Consider the following 21,029-nt stretch of genomic DNA (forward strand, 5'->3'; position numbering starts at 1 on the left):
CATGAGATCACACTACTAAGCAAAATCCCAGCAAAATTACCTGATGAGAATGTTAGCAGCAAGACTGTGGTTTGGTTTTTTAAAAGAAATGGAAGAAATCCAACCATGCTGGGCTTTTGGCTTTGCTTATACTACTAGCTGAAATTGTGTTGGCTCAAGGAAAACTGAAAGATAAAAAAATTAAACCCAAGAGGGTGGGGGTGCCAGTGCTAGCCAGTGCCAGGGGTAAAGGGGAAGGGTGTGGATGTCTGAGGACTGTGGTGACGTTTATTGAGTGCCTGAACAAAGTAATCATTTCTCCTTCCTTTCACACTTCTAATTCACCATATTAAAGAGCAATGCTTCCATTTGGGATCGACTAATTGACCTGTCCTAAAAGCTCTTTTCTACTTTTAGCAGGTGTGATGCTACAAAAAGCTAACAAAGTAACAAAAAAAGCTTCTATGAGCTCACCGTAAAAACTGCAATTTTTTATGTACAGTCGTATTAGACTAGAACAAAATACCTGCAAAACTGAGCGGAGCTAAGGTTGAAGGACACAAGCCTGAGAAGCAAATTCTCACCTGGCTAAGTCAGCAGGGGCTAGGGACACTAAAGAAGAGCAGGTAAGGAACCAGCACACATACACACACACACATACACACTCCTTCCTCACCCAGTTGCCTCTGAGGGATGCTTAGAGATGCAGTGTTGGGCTCCACAGGAACTGTGTCCAACACTGCTCAGCCTGAGACAGAAATGCTTCTGTCTTCTGTCAGGCTGACAGAAGCAAATGGGAACACCTCTCTGAAGAATTAATAATGGAAAGAAACAAATGTTTTAAAATGCTGTCAGATAGCAGAATTTCTCACAAACATAGGAAAGCAAAGACACTGTGTTATCAAGTAAACATTCTGAAATGCCACCTTATGACAGAGAACATCCCTCTTTTCATAAAATCAGCTACTTAACTTCTGGAGAGGCTCCTGGGCTTTCCTATGAAGTCCTTAAGTGGCAGCTCCACCTCTTCATATTTCATTTTCTTTAACAAGACTTATTTCTTCTGAGAAACCTGCCTTTTCACACATCACCCTTTGACTGGGTCCAAGGTAATGTTTTCAAAAACTGGCAAAAGGTGTGATTTTAAAATGCTTTCTAAGGAATCATAGCTGATACCTCTACAATCATGTTTCTTTTCCTCTCATTCTTTTAGCCTTCCCTCAAATGAATAGCAAGCCCCTACATGATATCCCATTATGGGCAGAAATTGAGAGAATAATAAGCATATACACACATGTGTGCACACACACACATCTTTAGTTCTCCCCTGTAGCACATACATTACGGAACAGGCAGCATTCTCAATCTTGCACTGCCTCAAGTGCACTACAGAAAAGAGTGGTGGCCTGAATTTCTCAATTGTTTTGCTTTTAATTAGACCACTCATATAAGTTTTTTAAAAATAACAAAATGCTTAAGAAGAGGCATTTCTGTGCACTTCGTCTTTTCCAGCAGATATGTATCAAAGGGTGTTTAGCACACAGTGGGGATTTTCAGGTAAACAATGCTACCGTTTCCACCAATACCGGCATTGTTAATCACTGGAAAAAATCCAATAATTCCTAACTACCTCTTTAGGAGGTAACTGCAACTAGGTCATCTTGCACAGAGAAGCAGAGGTTAGGTACAAGATCTGGTTTTTACTTTGCAAAGCCTGTAAATGACATCGCATGGTCGTACAAATGAAGCAAGGCAAGAGGAGAAAATGAAGAAGAATGAAGCTGTATAATCTAATCAGAAACCAACAAGGGGGTTTCTTTATCTTCTCTTCCTCCCTCGGAGACAAAGGGAGGCTTTAAATCCTTAAAACACAGTCTGGTGTTTCGCTTTCTTTGACAGCTTTTGGTCCTACCGAACATACGTAATGCACACTTTATTCTGCATGATTGATGTGCAGGTTCTCGCAAGTCTGCGTGCAAAAAGAAAGAGAACTGCACGGGGCTGTCCAAAAGGCACTGAAGCAGCTTCCTGTCACTTCAGAAACTAACTACCGGAGCACTGTCGTTCTTAAACAAAATGTATTTGCACTTGGAAAGAATTTCATCTCCGTCCCTTTGCTGCCCGCTACAGTGGGCATCGCCTCCCTCCCTCAGCGTGTCAGCGCTCACCGCTCCCCCGATCCCCAGCATAATGAGCTGACCTTTGCTTTAGTTCATCGACTTTCGACCAAGCTAATGAACTGGAAGCAGCGCGATCATCGCCAGCGGTTTAAGCAGCGCACCGGTTCCCTCCCCGCCCCTCGCCGGGGTCCCCGGGCGCCCTGCCCTGCCTCCGCCGGGGGGCGGCTTGCCCTGAGCGTGTGTCCCCGCACCGGGGCAGGGAGGGGACGGGGATGGGGGGGTGGAACGAGGCGGGGCGCTCCCAGCCGGGGGCCGCAGCTCCGGGCGCCTCCGGGCTGGGTTTTCCAGGCGGCTCCCGCTGCGGCGGGGCAGGGAGCGGCGGGGTGCGGGAAAGCCTCCGCTCCAGCGCCTGCCCCGCGCCCGCGGACCCCGCAGCGACCCCGCGGGGCGCACGGCACCGACACGCCGCCAGCCCCGGGGGATGCCCGGCGGCCCCGGCAGCATCCCCCGCCCAGCCGGGACCGGCCGAGCCCCCCCGCCCCACCGGGAGCGGCGGGACGGGCCCGGACCCCGCCCGACGGGGCTGCCGGCGGGCCCGGCCCCGCAGCCCAGCCATTCCTTCTCCGCCGTGCTCCTCATGCTCCCCCCGAGCGCCGCCGCAGCCCCGGCCCCCGGGGTCCCGCAGCCCGCGCCTGACCCCCGGGGGGCGGCGCCCCCCGACCGCGCAGGGACCGAGCGGCACCCGAACCCACCGTGTCCGCCTCGCAAGGAAGCCGGTGACCTGTAGATAGCGATAGGCACTGAATGATGTTTGCTGCTGCCGTGGAAATGGTGAATGTGGTGAGCGCCCAAACTGGAGGCGCCCCACGCCACCCCAAGGAGGCCGCTGAGAGTGAGCGGGACTATCCAGAGCAGGGCCAAGCGGCCGCCGGCGCTGCTGCTGCCGCTGCTGGCGGGTCCCGGCTCCGGGCTGCCCCTAAGGAGCCCCCCCATCCTCCGGTGCGCGGCGAGCCGGCCCGCGGCGTCCTCGGGAGGAGCAGCAGCCACAGCAACGGAGGCAAACTTTGGGCAGAGGCGCTCGCACACTCGCACACGGCGCTGGCTGCAGCTCACGGCACCAGGCGAGCCATCTCTTCCCTTTGGGAAAGCCTATGAGGATCCTTTTCTCCAGGTCTTCTTCTACCCAAAACAATCCGAGACATAGTCAGAGAATCCAGGCAGTTCAGAGCCTTCGCAAAGAGGTGGAAGTGGGGAAAAGCCCCGTGCCCAAACAATCGTTAGTTTCAGCTTTCCCGGGGCTGGTGCTCATTAACAATACTCCACAGTTGCAAGGGCTACGAAAATGCCAAGCATTCCCCCATCCTCAGTAATCCACAGTGTAGCCAATCATGCCACATTTCTGCTAAGAAAGAGAAAAGGGGATGCCACTCCATCAGCCAGCGCTGGGAAAGCAGAGAAAAATCAAACTGCTGCTCTTCCCTCCATTCATCTCCAAACTGGTGAGCCCTCACCGAGCGAGCTCTCTCCCGGCGCGCACACACACTCACACTCGCGAACACACACTCACACACTCGCACACGCCGCCAGACAATAATCAGGCTGCTCCGGCAATCTCAGTGGTCTGGCTATTGACAGTAATACCCGAGGATGTTTTCAGGGAGAATAGTGCACCCTTATGAAAGAAGCTGGGAAAAAAAAATAAAAATAAAAATAAGCATGCTTGCGAGGAGCAGGGCTATGCAAATCTGCAGTCTCCGAACAGCAAATCGCTGAGGCTTGGATGCAATGCAGAGGACGAGCCTATGTTAAAGAGGGAGGCTGAGTTCAGCTCCCACACAGTCGCGCTGCCTCTCCTCAGCCTTTCGGGAACCGCGCACTTCCAGAAGGCGGCTCGGGCGGTGTGGAGGGGACACACACACACACACACTCACACACACACTCTCACACGCCTCTCCTCCCCACCCGCGCCGCGGAGTCAGCAGCACGGCAGGAGCACTTCCCCTCCTCCGACAGTTCAGAGGTACCAGTGTCTCGAAAACCCACTTTCATCTTAAAAAGAACGATTTCGGGGTCTTTGAATTGGCCTGAACTTCGCCCATCAGACGTTTCCCTCCGTCCATTCGGGCCCCGGCTGTGATTACCCGGTAATTACACACACGGCGCCTAACAAAGAGTTACCGGGATTTTCTCCGGCACTACTCAACTACCGCACCTCGGCCGCCCACCGCAGCCGCAAGCTGGGTTGAAAAAAATCCTTTCTAGGCTGAGCCCCCCTCGTTTCCCCGCAGCTGCAGGGCGGGGCCGGCAGCTCCCGCATCGCCGCCCGGCTGCGGGGCCCCGCCGCGGCGCCCGCCCCACGCCTACCCCCAAAACAGGCCGGAGGGCTACCCTACACCACCAGCACCCTCGCACAGACACACACACAGAGCCGAGGGTGCCACGGGAGCCGATGCCACGTTTAAAAGCCAAGGGTCGGTATTCTAAGGGCTAAACCCATCGCCCCGCGGCGGGTCCTGCGCCCCCCGGAGCCGGGCGCGGAGGCGCAGCCCCTGCAGTACCGCACCTGGGCACAGCAGGGTGTGCGAGCCGCGCACTCCCGGCCCTCCTCTCCTCCCTCCCTCCCTCCCCCGCTCCCAGCCTGCCGTAGATCTTGTGCCATGCCTTCAGCAGCATGAGATCATGGGTGCGGGTAGCGGATGCGTGAAAGCGAGAGGGCGAGCGGTGGGCGTGAGAATGGGGTGGGTTTTTTTTATACATTTCGCGTTAATTTAAACGAAAAACCGCTGCAATTCGCCGAGGCGCTAATTCCCGCGGGTGAGAAGGGAAGTCACAACCTTTGCTCAGCCGCTTAGGCTGACGAAGGAGAAAGGCGTTTGGCCCCGCTCAGCCCAGGGCGGATCGCTGTCCCCGGCCACAGGAACGCCCTTGGCCGCGGGGTCGTGCCGGGGGCCGCACACAGCGACGAAAAGACCCCGAAGCCCCGGAGCAGCGCCGAGCAAGCGGCTGCTTGGCTCCTGCCCTGCCCACCTGGACGCGTCGCATCGCAGCCTCGCCACGCACCCAAAGTTTCGCCAAGACGCCGAGGTAAATTATAACAAAGCCTTAACGCGGCGAGGAAAGCAGCACTGCCCGAGCACTTTCTGCGCTCCGTGGAAGGGCAGAAGTGCATCCCGAAGGAAGCCTGTATCCGTCCTGGCCCGGGGGAGCGGCCCTTCGAGGCAGGGACCACCACCCTGTAACACCCAGGGTGCTCGCCAGTGGGCATCTTAGGAGGAAGTCAGTTTTCCAACCTGTCTCCAAAAGCTTCCGTGTGAGAGAAGAAACACCAATTTTCCAAACTATCAGCTTTCAACTGTCATGCACTGTCACCTCCTAAAAGAATAAAAGACAATAATTTCTCTAAGTTTCGGAGTTAGGGAAAGAAAGAGAAAAAGGTATGAAACCTTAAAGAAAAGTCAGCCTGGATTCGACAGCTCTCATAAAGTTAAACCTCCTAATATATGTTTCCTGTTGATGCAAGTAATGTGTGTTAGAAACTTCATCCCTAAATACCACTAGGTTTTCTATCAATCTGACTCGGGAAACAAAATATTTCAGTCACTGGAACCAGTTTTTCATTAAACTGTTCGCATGTTGCTGCCGTTTTAGAAACAGGCAGTAGTTAACTTGACTGTTCTTAATGATTCTAGACATCCTACAGACTAGGAACTTAAAATTGTTATCACTCCTCTGAAATAGGAAGCCTGTACTGCCAACCGTGTAACGATACAGTTGGCAACGCAGTTGTGCAGATAAAATTTCAGTTGGCAAGTTCTGTCTAGACTAACTTTGCTTGGCTGTGCTGTTTTAAGGATGCCATCGGGATTGTGCTACCTTACACCAGCCGTTTCCTTGTCAGCACCCAGGAAAGCATGGCTCCATCCCCACTGGGGGATTCCCCATTAGGTGTGTAACCTTGCTGAGAGAGGCTTTCCACGGGTCCCTTCCAGCCCGAGCACAGTTTGTTCAATTTTGGCTGAAGATCCACTTCGGTGTGGATTCAGAAGGACTTGGTGGAAGCACCCTGTGTTGTTGGAGATCTTCGCAGTTTGAGTACCTTAATCTAAATTCTTGCTCCATCTGCCATCTACTGTGCCAGGGTGGCCTAAAGTGCTTAAAAAACAAGGACAAATGAATAAAATGTTTAGGTACTTCCAAGGTACTTCGTTTAATATTTTACTGAAGATAAAAAGGGTTTTTAAGTGCTCTACTTTATTAAATATGTACTATTTATGCAGTGCACATACACAACTGCCACTAAAGTTTCTAGTTTCAATTTGTGCCTGGAGACTACTTAGTGAAGTTTTGGGTTTTTTTCATCAGGTAGATTATAATGGGTCATTTTTAGGTGCTACATTATGATATGAAACACTACTTAGGGACCGTTAAATTAATGGATTGTTTTGCTGCTCTGCATCCAAACCAAGAGTTGAGTACACAAAGACCAAATCTTCACAAAACTATTTAGGCACCTAACTCTTAAGAGCCCTATTAAAGTGTGAATGGGGTGACTGCCCTCTAAGTAGGCATCTCTTTCTGGATCTGGTAATGTGATCAGCACCTTGGGTGTAGCAACTCTAATTTTAACAACGTTTGACATTTTCCTGGCTCTGCACTCTGAACCACAAACAAGAGAGGACTATCCAAGTTTCATGGGGGAGAAAGGTGATCTAATGCAGTGCAAGGGTGAGAAATGGGAGAGAATTAATTTGCAGAAAATATTAAAAGATTGAAAATTAAAAGAATACCAGGAAGGTGAAGAAGTAAAATCCTTCCAGTAAAATCCTCCCTTGCCCATTTTGTTTTTTGTGTTTTCAGCAAGCTAATAAAACTTCTTTCCAATTTGAAGCAAATCCTGGTAGTCAGACACTTATACTTTTTGCATGTTTTGATTTGAAGAAGGTTGTAGGTGAGTGTCGGTCTCTTTCCTCAAGTAAAGAGTGATAGAAATGGCCTCAAGTCATGACAGAGAAAATTTAGATTGGATATCTGGAAAAACTTTTACAAGTCTTGTCAAGCATTGGAACAGGCTGCCCAGGGGAAACAGGCTGCCCAGGGACATGGTGAATTACTTGTTCCTGGAAATATTAAAAAGATCTGTAGAGATTCAGGTTAGACATTGGGAAGAAATTCTTTATTGTGAGGGTAGGGAGGCAGTGGAACAGTTTGTCCAGAGAAGCTGTGGATGCCCCATTCCTGAAAGTGTTCAAGGCCAGGCTGGATGGAGCTCTGAGCAATGAGGGCAAGGGGAAGGTATCCATGTCCATGGCAGGGGGGTTGGAACAAGATCATAATTAAGTCCCCTTTCAACCCAAACCATTCCAGGTTTCTTTGTGGCACTTAGGGACATGATTCAGTGGCCTTGACAGCGCTAGGTTAACGGGGATCTTAGAGGTCTCTTACAACCTAAATTGTCCCATGATTCTGTGATTCTATTTAAGAAGTTTAATTGGGTGTTTTGGCAGCTGGAGTTAGGTTTTTTAGTGACAAGTAAGTTAAAAGCTTCTGCAAATAAACACTATAAAAAATGAAGGTAAGCAACATTTTGTATTTAAAATGCTTGCCTTTTTTACCCCCTGCTGACACGAGAGTATGAATTTTTGTTAGCTGAGGACTAACTGAAGTTGAAATAACCTGGTTTTAATCCCCAAGGACATAGAATTGTACTTCCAACACAACCAACATGCTGCTATCAGTCTGTGAAGGTTCACTCAAAGAATGAAGAAGTGGTACAAAAGAAGACAATAAACAAGAGTTCGTGTAAACAAACAAATGTTCCGCTGCAGGCATAGTAAATAAAATGTGAGAAGGAACTCTAGTATTCACAAGGTAGTTTTTAGTATCTCAAGAACTTAGCTCAGTGAAGTTAGTCCCATTTAACACTCACCCTGTGCAGGTAGTAAATGTGATTTTAATTGAGATATTTCCACCAAATAAACTCTGTTAATACCAGTAGGCTCCTAAATTTTTTGAGCAAGAATATCCTTATTGTAAGAACACATCATTCCCTGACTTGTTCTAGTGTTATTATGCTATAAACACCAAATGCTCCTAAAGAAAATTGATACAAACAAACAAAAAAAAAAGTACTCCTGTGAGTACAGTTTACATTATTTCCTCAAATAAAATCAGATACTTCTTGCTGGTATGACCATATCTCTCTACAATAGTATAGATAGATCAGCTAAGAGGGACGACTTCAGCAACCCCAGCAAAACTGAAGTGCAGACCATGCCTTAGGCCAGCAGAAGTTGTCAGTTAAATTCAGGGTTTCTTTTGGTTAAGTGCCACCTTATGCAACCAGGTTTCCCTGGCCATCTCTAGTTAATCCTGCATTTAGTGTTGTAACATCCACTCTTAAACTCCTGAAGCTCAGCTGCTGTTCAGCAAAATAATAAACAAACAAACAAACTAAAATGCCACCCCCAAACACCTCCACAAATCTGTGTGTTACAGGATTACTATGTAATTAGCTTTGAGAGTTTTAACATACTACCAATGTTTTATGTTACAGGTTTTCCCCACTGCTAGGCTTGGACCCTCCCTTAATCTGAAGACACATGGACATTCTGTGATTACAATTAAACAGACCAGAATTTATGTTTATCCAGCCCACACAGAGGCTTAGAGAAGAAAACAGTCAAGCTAATGTTTCCTCTTCCCACTGTAAACACTGTTGAATTTAATGACCTATACACTGTATCTCCCAGTACTTTTACTGATGTCTGGTAACAGTGGAGGTGGTAACTTTCCTCTTTTAAACAGCAGAGAACGTTCCTTTCAAAAGCCAGTTAATTGCAAGATACTGAACCAAGGCCTATGATTCATGTCCAGTTTGTGTCCTAAGCCTACATAACCTAGGGCAGAAACTGTTTACTTTATGCCAATAAACTTTATCATATGAACTTCTTGAAGACTTAGAAGGTAAAAAATATAATCCTAAGAGAATGAATGGAGTATTTGTGCAGCCCAAAAATGCACAGAAATTCAAAATTTTGGTAATCATGTGAGGAAGGAGAGCTTACAAAAGAAACACTTAGGCTGCTTTCTCTGTAGTGTAGCTATTCTCTATTCATAGTTCAAAACAAATCCTGGTACCGTTAATAAGTCTTTCTGTCCATCCAGATAGGCTTAAATCTTCATAATAAATGTTTCTTGACAGTGTGTGTGTAAAGTAATCTCTTTCTCTCTATTGCTTGCTGTCAAAATCAAGCTGATTTTCATTTTGTTTCATTTCATTGAAGACATGCACATAAGCCAGATCTTTTCAATTTAGAGCAGAAGGGGCTTGTGGAGAACATTTTGCGCTGGGGAATTTTGATTGTGAGGAGCAGGTCCCTCTTTATCTCAAACAGCCCTGGTTGGTCCATAAGTCATTGGGGAACTTTGCCAGGTTTGCCCATCCTTACTTGAATTAGCCCTGGTTTGAGCTGGCTTGAGGAGGATGGCTCAGAATCCACTGGGGGTTGGCTTTTGCTAGCTGCCAGTGCTGCGATGCCACTTAATGTCATATTTTCTTTTTTTTTATTATTTTGTGGCAGAAGGATTTCTAACACTTTGTGTAGCTTCCCCCTTTGACTCCAATCTAACGCCACAAGAAATAAGGCCAAAGCCACCTGTATGTGGCAGATTTTAGGAGACTTGTAATCCTGTAGCAAATGGTCTCTAGCCATGGTCTCCCTGGGCTACCACATGAGTGGTTAATTCTATGGGCAATTAGGCTGCTGCTGCAGAACCTGCAAAAGTCTCTCTGACTTCTCCCAGTGCTGCTGCAGGAATTGGCACGGCATTGCCACAGAAAAGAGAGATCCCTGGTACAGCTTGAATACTACTGATTTGAACTCCTCAGCAAATACTTCAGCTAGGGACAAAAAGCAAGCCACCACCACAAAAATAGCTTGTAAATTAGTCATCAAGAAGTTTGATGACAAATGCCAATAAAATAACCCAGTATTCGGCTCTTTTGTATTCAGTACAAGCATATGCAAAAGCTATTTGTTGATAAAGGCCTCCAGAAATAGGAAAAGTGTGTGTTTTACAGACTTGTTTGCAGCTCTTGATACTGTTTACCATGCACAATAACTGAGATATTAAAGCCACATCAAGGAAAGCTCAGAATAGACTTAGTGCAATGGCCACAAAATGGGGAGATTGAGTTTAAAGACCTTGCAAGGTAAAGTTAATTGTTTTTTTGGTTTTTTTTTGGTAAGAAGCCCACTGGTAGCCAAGAGAGCCTTAAATGGTATTTGTGGAATACCTAAAGTCAAGACTGCATTTTTAAGCAGGGTTTCCTGGCAGGATTTCAAAGACATCTCTCATTACAACTCATGAACATCACACAAGACCCCTCACTTTTCTGGCCTGGGTCGAGAAGAGGATGTACAGTGAAGTTCCATCTCCTGCTTTCATTGAACACGTTAGTCCTGCTTGAGTCTTGGCAAAGAAAGGGATAAGATGCAGCCATCTACTCTTTGTCCAGTGCAATACATTGCTTCAGACCAGACAGCAGTAGTGTTACAAGACAGCCGCAGAAAGAACTGAATTTACAAAGCAGAGTTTCAAGAAGACGACATGAACTTTTGGCAGTCATAACTTGAAAATGTCCAAATACTTATTTAGCTTTAAGCTTCTTTCTTTCTTTCATTTTTTTTTTCTCCCCAGAAAAAGTGTCACTGTTGTGCAGAACGCATTTGTAACGTCAAGCAAATTTCCTATAGCTGAGTTATGAACCTCTGAACATACAGGTTTAAAATGAAAATGCTGACATAATCTTAAATGTAGTGGCACAAATAGTGCCACTACAATAATCCTTGTAATCTAATATATTAGCCCTAGGGGGATGGAGACTGAATTGCTGGTCTCAGACAGCCTTTCTGAGGCTCAGCTCAAATTGCACAATTATTCTGCATCCTTCAAGTTCTTTAAAATACATTTCAGATGCCGTATTGTACATTCCAAAAATATTTGTTCTTCAGAGATTGATTTGACTTTTTTTCCTACTTTAAAGAGATATATGACCTCGGAGGCATGTGAAAAATCATTAATCAAGTTTAGACTGTGTAACACACTTTTGTGTGTGAAAGACTTACTTTTTTTCTAGATTCCCTCAGTTATGTTGCCAAGGTGATTCCCCCAGAGAGCCATGTGTTTATCTTGACAGGTGTTAGCGAGATCTGGGGAATCTCAATGGAATTGCTACTGGTTGCTTTGAGGTACAGTAGAAAACATTAAGCCTGCAAACTAATGAACTTACCTTATTACATTCTAAATAAAATAAACCACAGAGTAAGTTGGATTAATCTACTAATGCCTTTCTAATGAAGCTTTTATTGGGCATATGGTGTGGTCTTGCTACTTTCCTCATATAGTTAGCACAAGCTAAAACTCAAAATGAAAGGTACGTGTGCCTCTTCTGTGAGACACCAGTCTTAAAAACTTGCCATCACAATTCAGAGTACTGCTTTACTGACATAACCCCTGATTATGGTTTGCAAGACTAAATGGATTCAAAAAACAAAAAGCAATCAGATTAAAAAAGGAAACAAGAGACACCACCGATACAACTCCTATTGCTGTTCCTAGGGGAAAATTTAAAACCTTTGCTGGTAACTTACAATTACTCTAAAATGCATTCTGTGACCTGTCCCGACAATGTCAGGGAATCATTAATTAGGTACTGTAACTTCCGAAGGTAAATAATCATTCCTTAGTTACAGTCCATTTGTATTTTCCAGCACCGAGCTGTAATACATTGTATTTTTATGGTGCATATTAGAAGCAATAAAACAATAGGTGCTTTTAACGAAAAAGAATGAGTCTTAAGCAAGGTGAAACAAAATACCAGCATTTTCAGCCAGCTATGCCTTTTCCTTCTAATTGCCGTTTTCTTTCTCTCTGTATATGTACAAGATCAGAACACAAGAAAAAAAACATTCCTTAGCAACATTCATCTTCTGGGAGCGTGCTGCTGAATTTAGGTATAAAACCATAACAGCATCTCAAAGAATAGCAATAGCTCATATACTTCAGCTTTGATATACAACTTCAAATCCTTAATCTCCTCTTTTCAGATTTCCACATAAAGTTTTTACTCTGCTTCCATATTTGCAAGTGCCCATTCGAGACAAAAACATCTATTTCTTACCCAGGCTCTCCCCTCCCTGTATTTACTTCAACAACAAATTAGTAGCCAAATTTTTCTCTTTCTTTTCTTTAATTTTTTTTTTTATTTGTTGTTGTTGTTGTTGTGGAGGATAAGAAAAGCGATACGGTGAAAACAGAGTGAGAACAGTTTTTCTTTCCTTCAGCACCAGCAGCCAGAAACAGTATGAAAGCAATGGATCATGAAGAAAAGCAATTTCCTACTTCAGGGATTAAGCAATACTCTCTTTTGTAATGTTAAATGAAAGTTTTAGGTTTTTTTTTCAAGTAATGCTGATTTTTCCCCCCAATGTAAATAAATATGCACTGGAGAAGCTCCAGTAGTCACAAATACATCACTTTCTAGCCAATCAATAACACAGATAAAATCCTTTGTGCTGTGCTTCTTCCAGCAGGCCTATTGATAGGGCAAGAAAAATTAAGCTACTACAGAAGCCAAAGGTAATTAACTTAAGGAGAGAGAAAATCTGATGATATATACATTCTGTTTTTTTCTTAAGGACAAATACAGGGGATTCATATATAGGAAATAGGCTTTTGGGGAAGCATTCAAGTAGGGAGAGCTTTCTGCATTTTACTGGCACGTCTCTCATCCAGTGACAATGCAATATGAATTACCTGTTCTGATGATTGATGGCTTGACTTTTAGGGGAGGTACCACACCGTCCCCTAAAACAGGATCCTACAATCCTCTTTGGTTGTATGGAAAGTATGGAACTTCTACACCTGCCTCTGCCACAGTTTTGCAAAGCGCAACCTTGGACAAATCTCTACAAAGCACTTGCCATTAAATGGCTAACTGGTAAGCTGGGTCAATATTACCAGTCCCAAAGATAAAGGATATTAGCATGAGTGAGGCTTGGTGGAATTACACCCTTCACACCAATGCTGAAAGGTTCCAAAGGCTTTTATCTTCCAGCACTATTTAACAGAACATTGCAGAATTAAGTCTTCTCCACCTACTTTTTTTTTTTTTTTTTGTCTATAAAGCTCTAACAAGAATATTTAGTGCAACTTTAAAGCCAGTGCTCTGTTTAAAGCACTTTGGGATCGCTTCCTGATGAACGCCACTGTTTGTAATAATTATGGAAGCGTGGGCCTCCCTCAAATTTTATACATAGATAGATGGGAATCCTGTAAATATTTGATCAACTTTGCTTAAAGGGACAATTTGTGTGGGAAAATATTACCACTGTAAAGAAACTTCGTTGGCCAAGCTTGTCCTCCTTAGCATATATGCAAATAATAGGTGCAAATATCAAGAGATTGGAAACAGAAAATAATTTTATTCATACCTGTGTTTTAGTTTTAATGAATTACATTAAAGAAATTCCTAGCTAAAACAAAGTGCCTGCTATATAATTAAAATGAAGAGTCACAACCAGCTTATCTTTAAAAGCAGGTTGTAACAGGAAAGAAAATCCAGGACTTCTCAGCTGCAATTTTGTGGCTCTATCAAAACTTGCCTAATTTTACCTATTTATTTCAGTGCATAATAAAAGATGTAGTCAGAGAAAAAATGTGCAATGCATACATATTTTTAAAGGTTTAGAAAGCTAGCAGCTTTCTTTTAACACCCTTGGATCTAATTTTGTTTCTAACAAGTAAAATGAGAAGAATGGGGCCCTGAAAAGGATTATGGTCTGAAACCTGCTCTTTCAATCTTTGCACATGCTAAAGCTGTCACAAATTTGAATAGAAAAGATGGGTGGTCTGCTGACCATCTTTGGTCACAGAGTTGAGCATTACTGCCCAGAAAAAGCTTATGGGTTTTGTCAGGAAGGTTTCAGAAACCACTGTATTGAACCACCAGCCTATAATAGCTCTTCCACATTTCACAGGATGTCAGTTCCTGGAGCTGTTTTTCCTTTGATGCACACAAAGTACTGCCAGTAATTTCAATCAGAATTATGCCATGCACTGGAGGAAGACAATCACATAATATGAATTATCACATTTTTTCCATATCCCTGCCTCTCACAGAACTGCTGGTTTGTCAGAGGAGTTGGTACAGTATATGCTACTGATCTGTAGCTGCTTTGTTTAAAAAAAGCTTAGTACTGGTGTAGTCCTTCTCATCCAGATATATCAAAGCACTTCATAAAGCAGCAAAAGGAGTGGAACCAAGAAGAGACTTACAGTGAAACCCTTTTTTTTTTTCATTTGGTAACATGAAATGCTCTCAAATTATTTGTAGTGAAAAATAAAGGGAACATTAGAAAATTAAAGAATTGCATTGCAAAAAAGTGGCCTAATTTTTAAAATTATGTTCCCTTTCATAATTTTTGTGGTCTTAATTTTAAAAACGTTAAATGCCTTTTCTTTGCTGCTATTTTTCAGTTGGGATTGAACAAATCTTCTTTAAAATACTTTATTTTCAGAGAGACCTCTAAACCTAAGGTTAGTTAATTCTTATAACTCCAAATCAGGGCACTTCCCTCAATAAAACTCCTACTCTTAATGCACTTAAATTGCATGGGACAATGAGCAAAAATCCTTTGGCTAAGGGTGAAAATCTACATCAAAATTACAGTCACACAGAGGCTTGTGAGTTGCAGAATTCACAGAATTCACGGAATAACTAGGTTGGAAGAGACCTTCAAGATCATCAAGTCCAACCCATGCCCTAACACCTCAACTAAACCATGGCGTTGAGTGCCACATCCAGTCTGTTTTTAAACACATCCAGGGATGGTGACTCCACCACCTCCCCAGGCAGGCCATTCCAGAACTTTATCACTCTCTCTGTAAAAAACTTTTTCCTAATATCCCAATTATATTTCCCTTGAAACAGCTTGAGACTGTGTCAGTTGTGTCAGTTGTGTCAGTTGCTGCCTGGAGAAAGAGACCAGCCCCACTTGGCCACAGCCACCTTTCAGGGAGCTGTAGAGAGTGATAAGGTCACCTCTGAGACTCCTTTTCTCCAGGCTAAACACCCCCAGCTCGCTCAGCCATTCCTCACAGGGCTTGTGCTCCAAGAGCCTCTCCAGCCTCATTGCCTCCTCTGGACATGCTCAAACATCTCAACATCCTTCCTAAACTGGGCCTAGAACTGGACACAGCACTCAAGGTGTAGCCTCACCAGAGCCAAGTACAGTGGGAGAATGACCTCCCTGCTCCTGCTGGCCACACCATTCCTGATACAGGCCAGGAGCCATTGGCCTTCTTGGGCACCAGAGCACACTGCTGGCTCATGTTCAGATGGCTGTCAGTACCCCCAGGTCTCTTTCTGCTGGGCACTGTCCAGCCACACCATCCCCAGCCTATAATGCTGCAGGGGTTATTGTGGCCAAAATGCAGGACTCAGCACTTGGTCTTATTAAACTTCATCCTTCTTCATTAGAGCCCATGCAAGAATAATGCTCGTGTTGCCTCACGCTTTTTCAGCTCCCAAACGTACACAGAGGGCAAAACCCACAAAGTGAGGGTTGAAGGACAGGTTGTTCCAGCAAACATCCCACTGACCTGAATGGAATTTACCCAAGTCAAAGGCCTAGGCTCTGCCTTATTGTTGAAATGTTCCAGCAAAATCAATTTGAGCTATAAATTATTAGAAGCCATTTTTAATTCTCACCTACTTTGCACTAATGATCAATTTATCATTAAAGCAGAAAGTGATTTAAAGCAATGTCTATGCCATTAAAATAAATATCCATTAGCTATAGAGGATATCCCACAAGTGCATTTGCTTCTTGTGGAATTCTTCCAGAACACTGGATCTATATACAGTATAATATAATGATATTTAACTGGTAATGAGCTATTGAATTGCACAGGGGGAAATAGCTTACAACCTTAAAAACTTCTAAAGTAACTTCTCTATTCAAGATGGGCTTCAATTATACAACTCAGTATATGAAAAAGTTTTTTGTCTATAAAATTCATCTCTTAGTTTGCATTTCTTTCATTTTTTGTCATCAAAGGAGATTTATAATGTGCAAGCAATACAGTAAAGGCTTCCTTCTACTAAAGAAGCTCAGAAATACGCAGATTCATAGGATTAGTTTTCCAGAAGGAAAATTCTAATTATGCATTTGAAGAAGTTTGCTTATTCCTTTCCAGTACATTTTGCAATGTAAATGTTGTAAATGTGACTAGCAGCAGGGAATTCCTGTGTCATTACTCAGTACAGACCCAGGTGGTAAACCACAGTTAAGTTTTTGTTAATTTACTTAAACTCCCTAAATTAATTTCTTCATATGAAAAGGACAAACTTATTTATCATTGAGGTTTTTGGTCACAGTGCTGAGATCAGCAAGTTATTTCATCAATCTTGAGCTACAGACACATAATCCTCACTAGGAAGTTTTCTGACCTGGGTGACTATAAAAACAAGGAGTGAGAAAACCCAGAGCATTAACACAAACCCAGCCATTAATCTGAAAGGCATATTTCTCTCCTGACAGAAAAGATTATCAGATTTCCAGTTGTTGGTGAAGGGGATGACTCAACCCTGAAATCAGTAAATGCTCATCACTGATCTCTTGTGGCAAACAGGAACTTATTTTTCCATGTATTTTTTCAGCTAATTAATCGCCAATAAAACTTTATCATATTTGTCTAATAGATATGTGGCAGGGTGAAATGCTTGGTACTTCTTTTCCCTTTGGTTGCCTGGTTTTAGTGTGAGCTTCTGTGCTTGAACGTGGTTCAGGGTGACACCGTGAGTCGACATCTGCTCACAGCATATTGGTGTGCACAAACGCAAGCAGAGCCTGCAAAAATGTCAAGCAATTCTCCCCTTCAGCTCAGCATTAATATACCTTCAGCAGGAATACAGGTACAAATTTGGGCATTACACCCCAGGAAGAAACGAGCCTACTGGGAAAAATGTGAGGAGAGCAACATGACCAGAGTCTGGGGAACAGAAGCTTCAATAAAGCTTGAAAGAATTAGGCTAGAAAGGAGACAACTGAGATTGAACATGATAATAGCTTTCAAATGCATGAAAGGCTGTTTCTAAAGAATAAGGAAATCACCTGTTCTCAATCACAGTGATGGACAGGACAGAAAGAAATGTGCTAAATTGCAGCAATTAAGATTCAGGGTAGATATTGTAAAAACCTTCTCAACAGTGAGGATAGTGGGGTGCTATAAAAGATCACCTAGAAGATGGTGGAGTCTTCCCTATTAGAATTACTTCTGAACAGCATAGTCTTCTTGGAACTACTCAAATATAATTTATTATCCTTTCAGGACTGGGACAATGTCCTCCAATCCCTTTCATCTTTAAATTTCTACAAATAGCACTCCTGCATGCAATCATTTTTGCTGGAAATTGTTAAACTGCAGAAATAAAAATATTCTCCACTACTAGGCCTCCCCTTGCCCATGTTGGTACAGAAATAAGTCAGAGGAAATTTCTTACCCACACCCTTTTTTTTGCCCCGTGTGATGTTACTAGAGATGACAGGTCTATTTGTCTGTTTGATGCAGAAGACAACAATGAGAATAACCAACCTTATCTAGGCCAATAATAAACAAATGAATAAGAAAGCAAATCCCACCATGCCACAAATTCCTCTGCTAGATCACAAAACAAGAACAAATGAATTCAAGAAGAGGAAAATGCTTCAGGCACAAAGATTTTAGAGGAGTAGAAAAGAAAAGAAGTTGCTACATCCACTTGGGTTTTGGAAGAATAGCCTGTGATATCTATATCTACATCATCTATATATCTATCTTTATCTATCTCTGTGTGTGTGTGTGTTTGCCACATTTTAACACTAAAAATTGTCATGATTAGATCTCATTTCCTAAAGTTGGACCACCATAACATACATGAGATTCAAACATGGTCCTCCTCCTGGACTCAGAGGGATCAATAGTATTCATTGACTCAATCTGTTCTCATGGGATTCAACTTCCAGTCATGCTGTTCAGCTTTGAAACTTGCAGTTTCAAGTAGTGGTAATTCCTTATGGAACTTCCATGTTTTAGTGGACAATATTCTCCACACCCCCCTGTAAGTGATTTTACATCTCTGAGTGGTTCAGGGAGTTGTATACTGTGGTGTCTCCTATTTGAAATTTCATGGAGACATTTACATGTGCTAAACGAAGCAGCACACCCAGTGCTCATCCAGATTTGGATACCTGTGCATGAATCTTTCAAAAGTGAACTAAAACATGATCAAAAAAAGTCCCTTCAAAATATCAATGTAAAGCTTGAGTAAAATTTGCTTGCAATAGTTGCGAGGGAGAAAACTGTAGTGTCAACACGGCAGAGGGTTAGGGTTATGATCTATTGCTACTGAGGATAGGAAAGAATAGAAATTTCCAGTCCCTCCCCTAAGTTATGTCTCTGTAAATTTCCATGTTACATCCTTGACACGTCTCCTAGTATTTCTAATTTCTTCTTTTTCTCCCTGGCAATTTACACTGTTGTGAAGAGTGAGAGAAATCTCCAGAGCAAGTTCCTTTACTTACAGCTCCCTTTGGAGAAGGAACTTTGTCTTTTTGCTAGTATGTAAAGTATCTCAAGATTTGTCCCTCATTTATTAAATTCATTAGAGATCATCATGGCTATTGAATTTCTTTTCAGCAGGATACTCTCTTGTCAGTAATTCCCTGTCCACTGTTCTTCAAAGAAACAGCTTTCTTTGATCCATATTATAACTGTATCTCCACAATTTGAAAACAAACCTATTGTAGCTCACTCCTCCACTGCTGATGAGTGTATTTCCAGTCAAGACCATTCTCTCAAAAAATACTTTTCAAGGATGTGAGTCTTTTCTCACACCTTTTGCTTTACCTTCCTGCTTCATAGCCCTTTTCTGTAATAATATGAATACTGATTTTAAAACAATTAATTGAGGCTTCTATTCCAGATACTTCAATAGAACAATATATCTAGAAAATATAAAGCATTTAAATAATGCAAGAATTGTGATTAAAAAAATTGAGAACAGTTGGATAAAAATAAACCTCATTATTATCTAACCAAATTCACAGTTGGAATGTCATACCCATCAAATTCAAGAATAAGCATCACTAGAGGAATGTGAAAAACCTATCCAATAGGAGGCTATCAGAAGATCCAGGGATATGGAAGGAGCATTGAAGAGATGTACAGAATGTAGAACAAGAAAAAGAGAATTAGCAGAAGATCTTGAAACAGAAGTCCACAGTATATTAGAAAATTGAAGCTAGGAATGTTTTACTTTCCAGACTCTGATTTCACCAAAGGATCCAAGCAACTGTAGAATACACAAAAGCAAAATCTGGTGATCACAATTATTTCTTCCCCTATATACTTATGAAGTAGATGTTTAAATTTAGTGCTGCTCTTATTGAAAAGGAAAATAGAGCTTTTTCCATCATATTTCAGAAAAGCTTCAGGTCTGAAATGGAATACATTTCAAATGGAAAGATCAAAGTTACTGTGTTTCATCCCAGAACACACAAAGTTAAAGAAAGAAATTTTTTTTTTCCCCTAGAAATGTTTTGATCCGGATTTCTTATACACAGGGAGGCTGAATTTTTGCCAAGTTGCATGAAAAACTATGCAGTTTCATTGATTCATAACTGTCCAATTATATACAATCTTTGCTTACTGCTCCTGAGCAAGGACAATTTTCATGTCATTATTTTGCTTCTGGTTTTCAGCAAGCCAAGCATCACTTGTTTCAACAGAACATCATTACGGGTTGCTTTTCTCTCCAAATACATTTTCCAGTGTATCATGGTAAAAAAAAAGAAAGAAAAAAAAAAAGAAAAGATAATTCAAAACTAAACTGAAAGAAAACAAACCCTTTAAAAATGACAACAAAACCACTGCCACAGCAGTACAGCTGGGATGCAAGCTTCTCTGCCTCTCTGAGAATTGGTCCAGCCTGCATGGGCAGTATTGACTGCTGGGCAGATTACCATAGCTATAAAAGAGAGCATGGGGAAACAAAATGAGATGGACAAAGAGTGGGAGTGGGGTCTGTGTGTACACTTGTTCGCCTGCATGTGTGAGAGAGAACAAAGAAAAAGCTCTATATTTGGGTTTATGTATCCTTTGCAACATTTCAGAGGTTAGCAACAGTCCCCAAGAAAGCTTCTGCTCATATCCTTTCCTGATTAGGGCAATAAATATTGAAGTATTCTCATATTCATGAGTAGTTTTCTAAATAAAAAACCAGTCATTTTTAGAAGGACTTTAGCTAAACAATCATGGACTACTTAGGATGGTCCAGGTCCTCTTTACTAAGCACACGCTTTGTTGAAGCGTTCTGAGATATCTGTAACACACTTTAAGCATCCAGACCCACTATCACATAATTAACACAATGAAATTATGTTTTCAGAACGGTCCACTAGGTATGAATTTTTTTTCTTACTTCTCTCTTTTTTTTTTTTTTTAATTTAGAGTGGTTTACAGTTAACAAAGTTACTAGCAGAATAAAACTGTTGATTGGACCTGTAATTGAGTCCATATGTTTCTCCTCTCCACCCTCTCCTTTTTAAAGTTTTGTAAGCTTTGATTTCAGGAATGTCTCACTTATTCATTTACTGCAATATGAAGTAGTATAAGCAACACAATTATTGCATCTACTGATGCAATTGCACATTCCTCCATGGAGAATTATATGTATGCTTTGAATGACATCTATAACACTGAAAATGTATCAGGGTGAAATGCAGATGGAACAGACAAGAATCCTCTGGTCTCAGTTCAAACAACAGGAAAGCATTCTGCTTTTCACTTGGAAAGGAAAAACCAACCCAATGATTTCACAAGTTT

The 21,029-nt window shown here is 42.6% G+C and overlaps 1 protein-coding gene across 35 annotated transcripts in view; it reads right to left on the bottom strand.

Moving 5' to 3' along the window:
• NRXN1 (neurexin 1) overlaps positions 1-21,029 on the bottom strand; it is a 673,398-nt gene that overhangs the window by 266,855 nt on the left and 385,514 nt on the right. For 2 of the 35 annotated variants that reach the window (XM_038133400.1, XM_038133399.1), the window contains exon 1: positions 2,852-4,624. The exons of 30 other annotated variants lie outside the window; for them this stretch is intronic. In XM_038133400.1, coding sequence (XP_037989328.1) covers positions 2,852-3,092 — 241 coding nt within the window. In that variant the 5' untranslated portion in view covers positions 3,093-4,624. Of the gene's footprint in view, positions 1-2,179; positions 2,293-2,851; positions 4,627-21,029 lie in introns of those variants that run through there. 3 more of the 35 variants (XM_038133398.1, XM_038133397.1, XM_038133401.1) reach the window with 3 other exon arrangements.

This window comes from Motacilla alba, chromosome 3 (assembly GCF_015832195.1).
Source record: "Motacilla alba alba isolate MOTALB_02 chromosome 3, Motacilla_alba_V1.0_pri, whole genome shotgun sequence".
Taxonomy (NCBI): domain Eukaryota; kingdom Metazoa; phylum Chordata; class Aves; order Passeriformes; family Motacillidae; genus Motacilla; species Motacilla alba.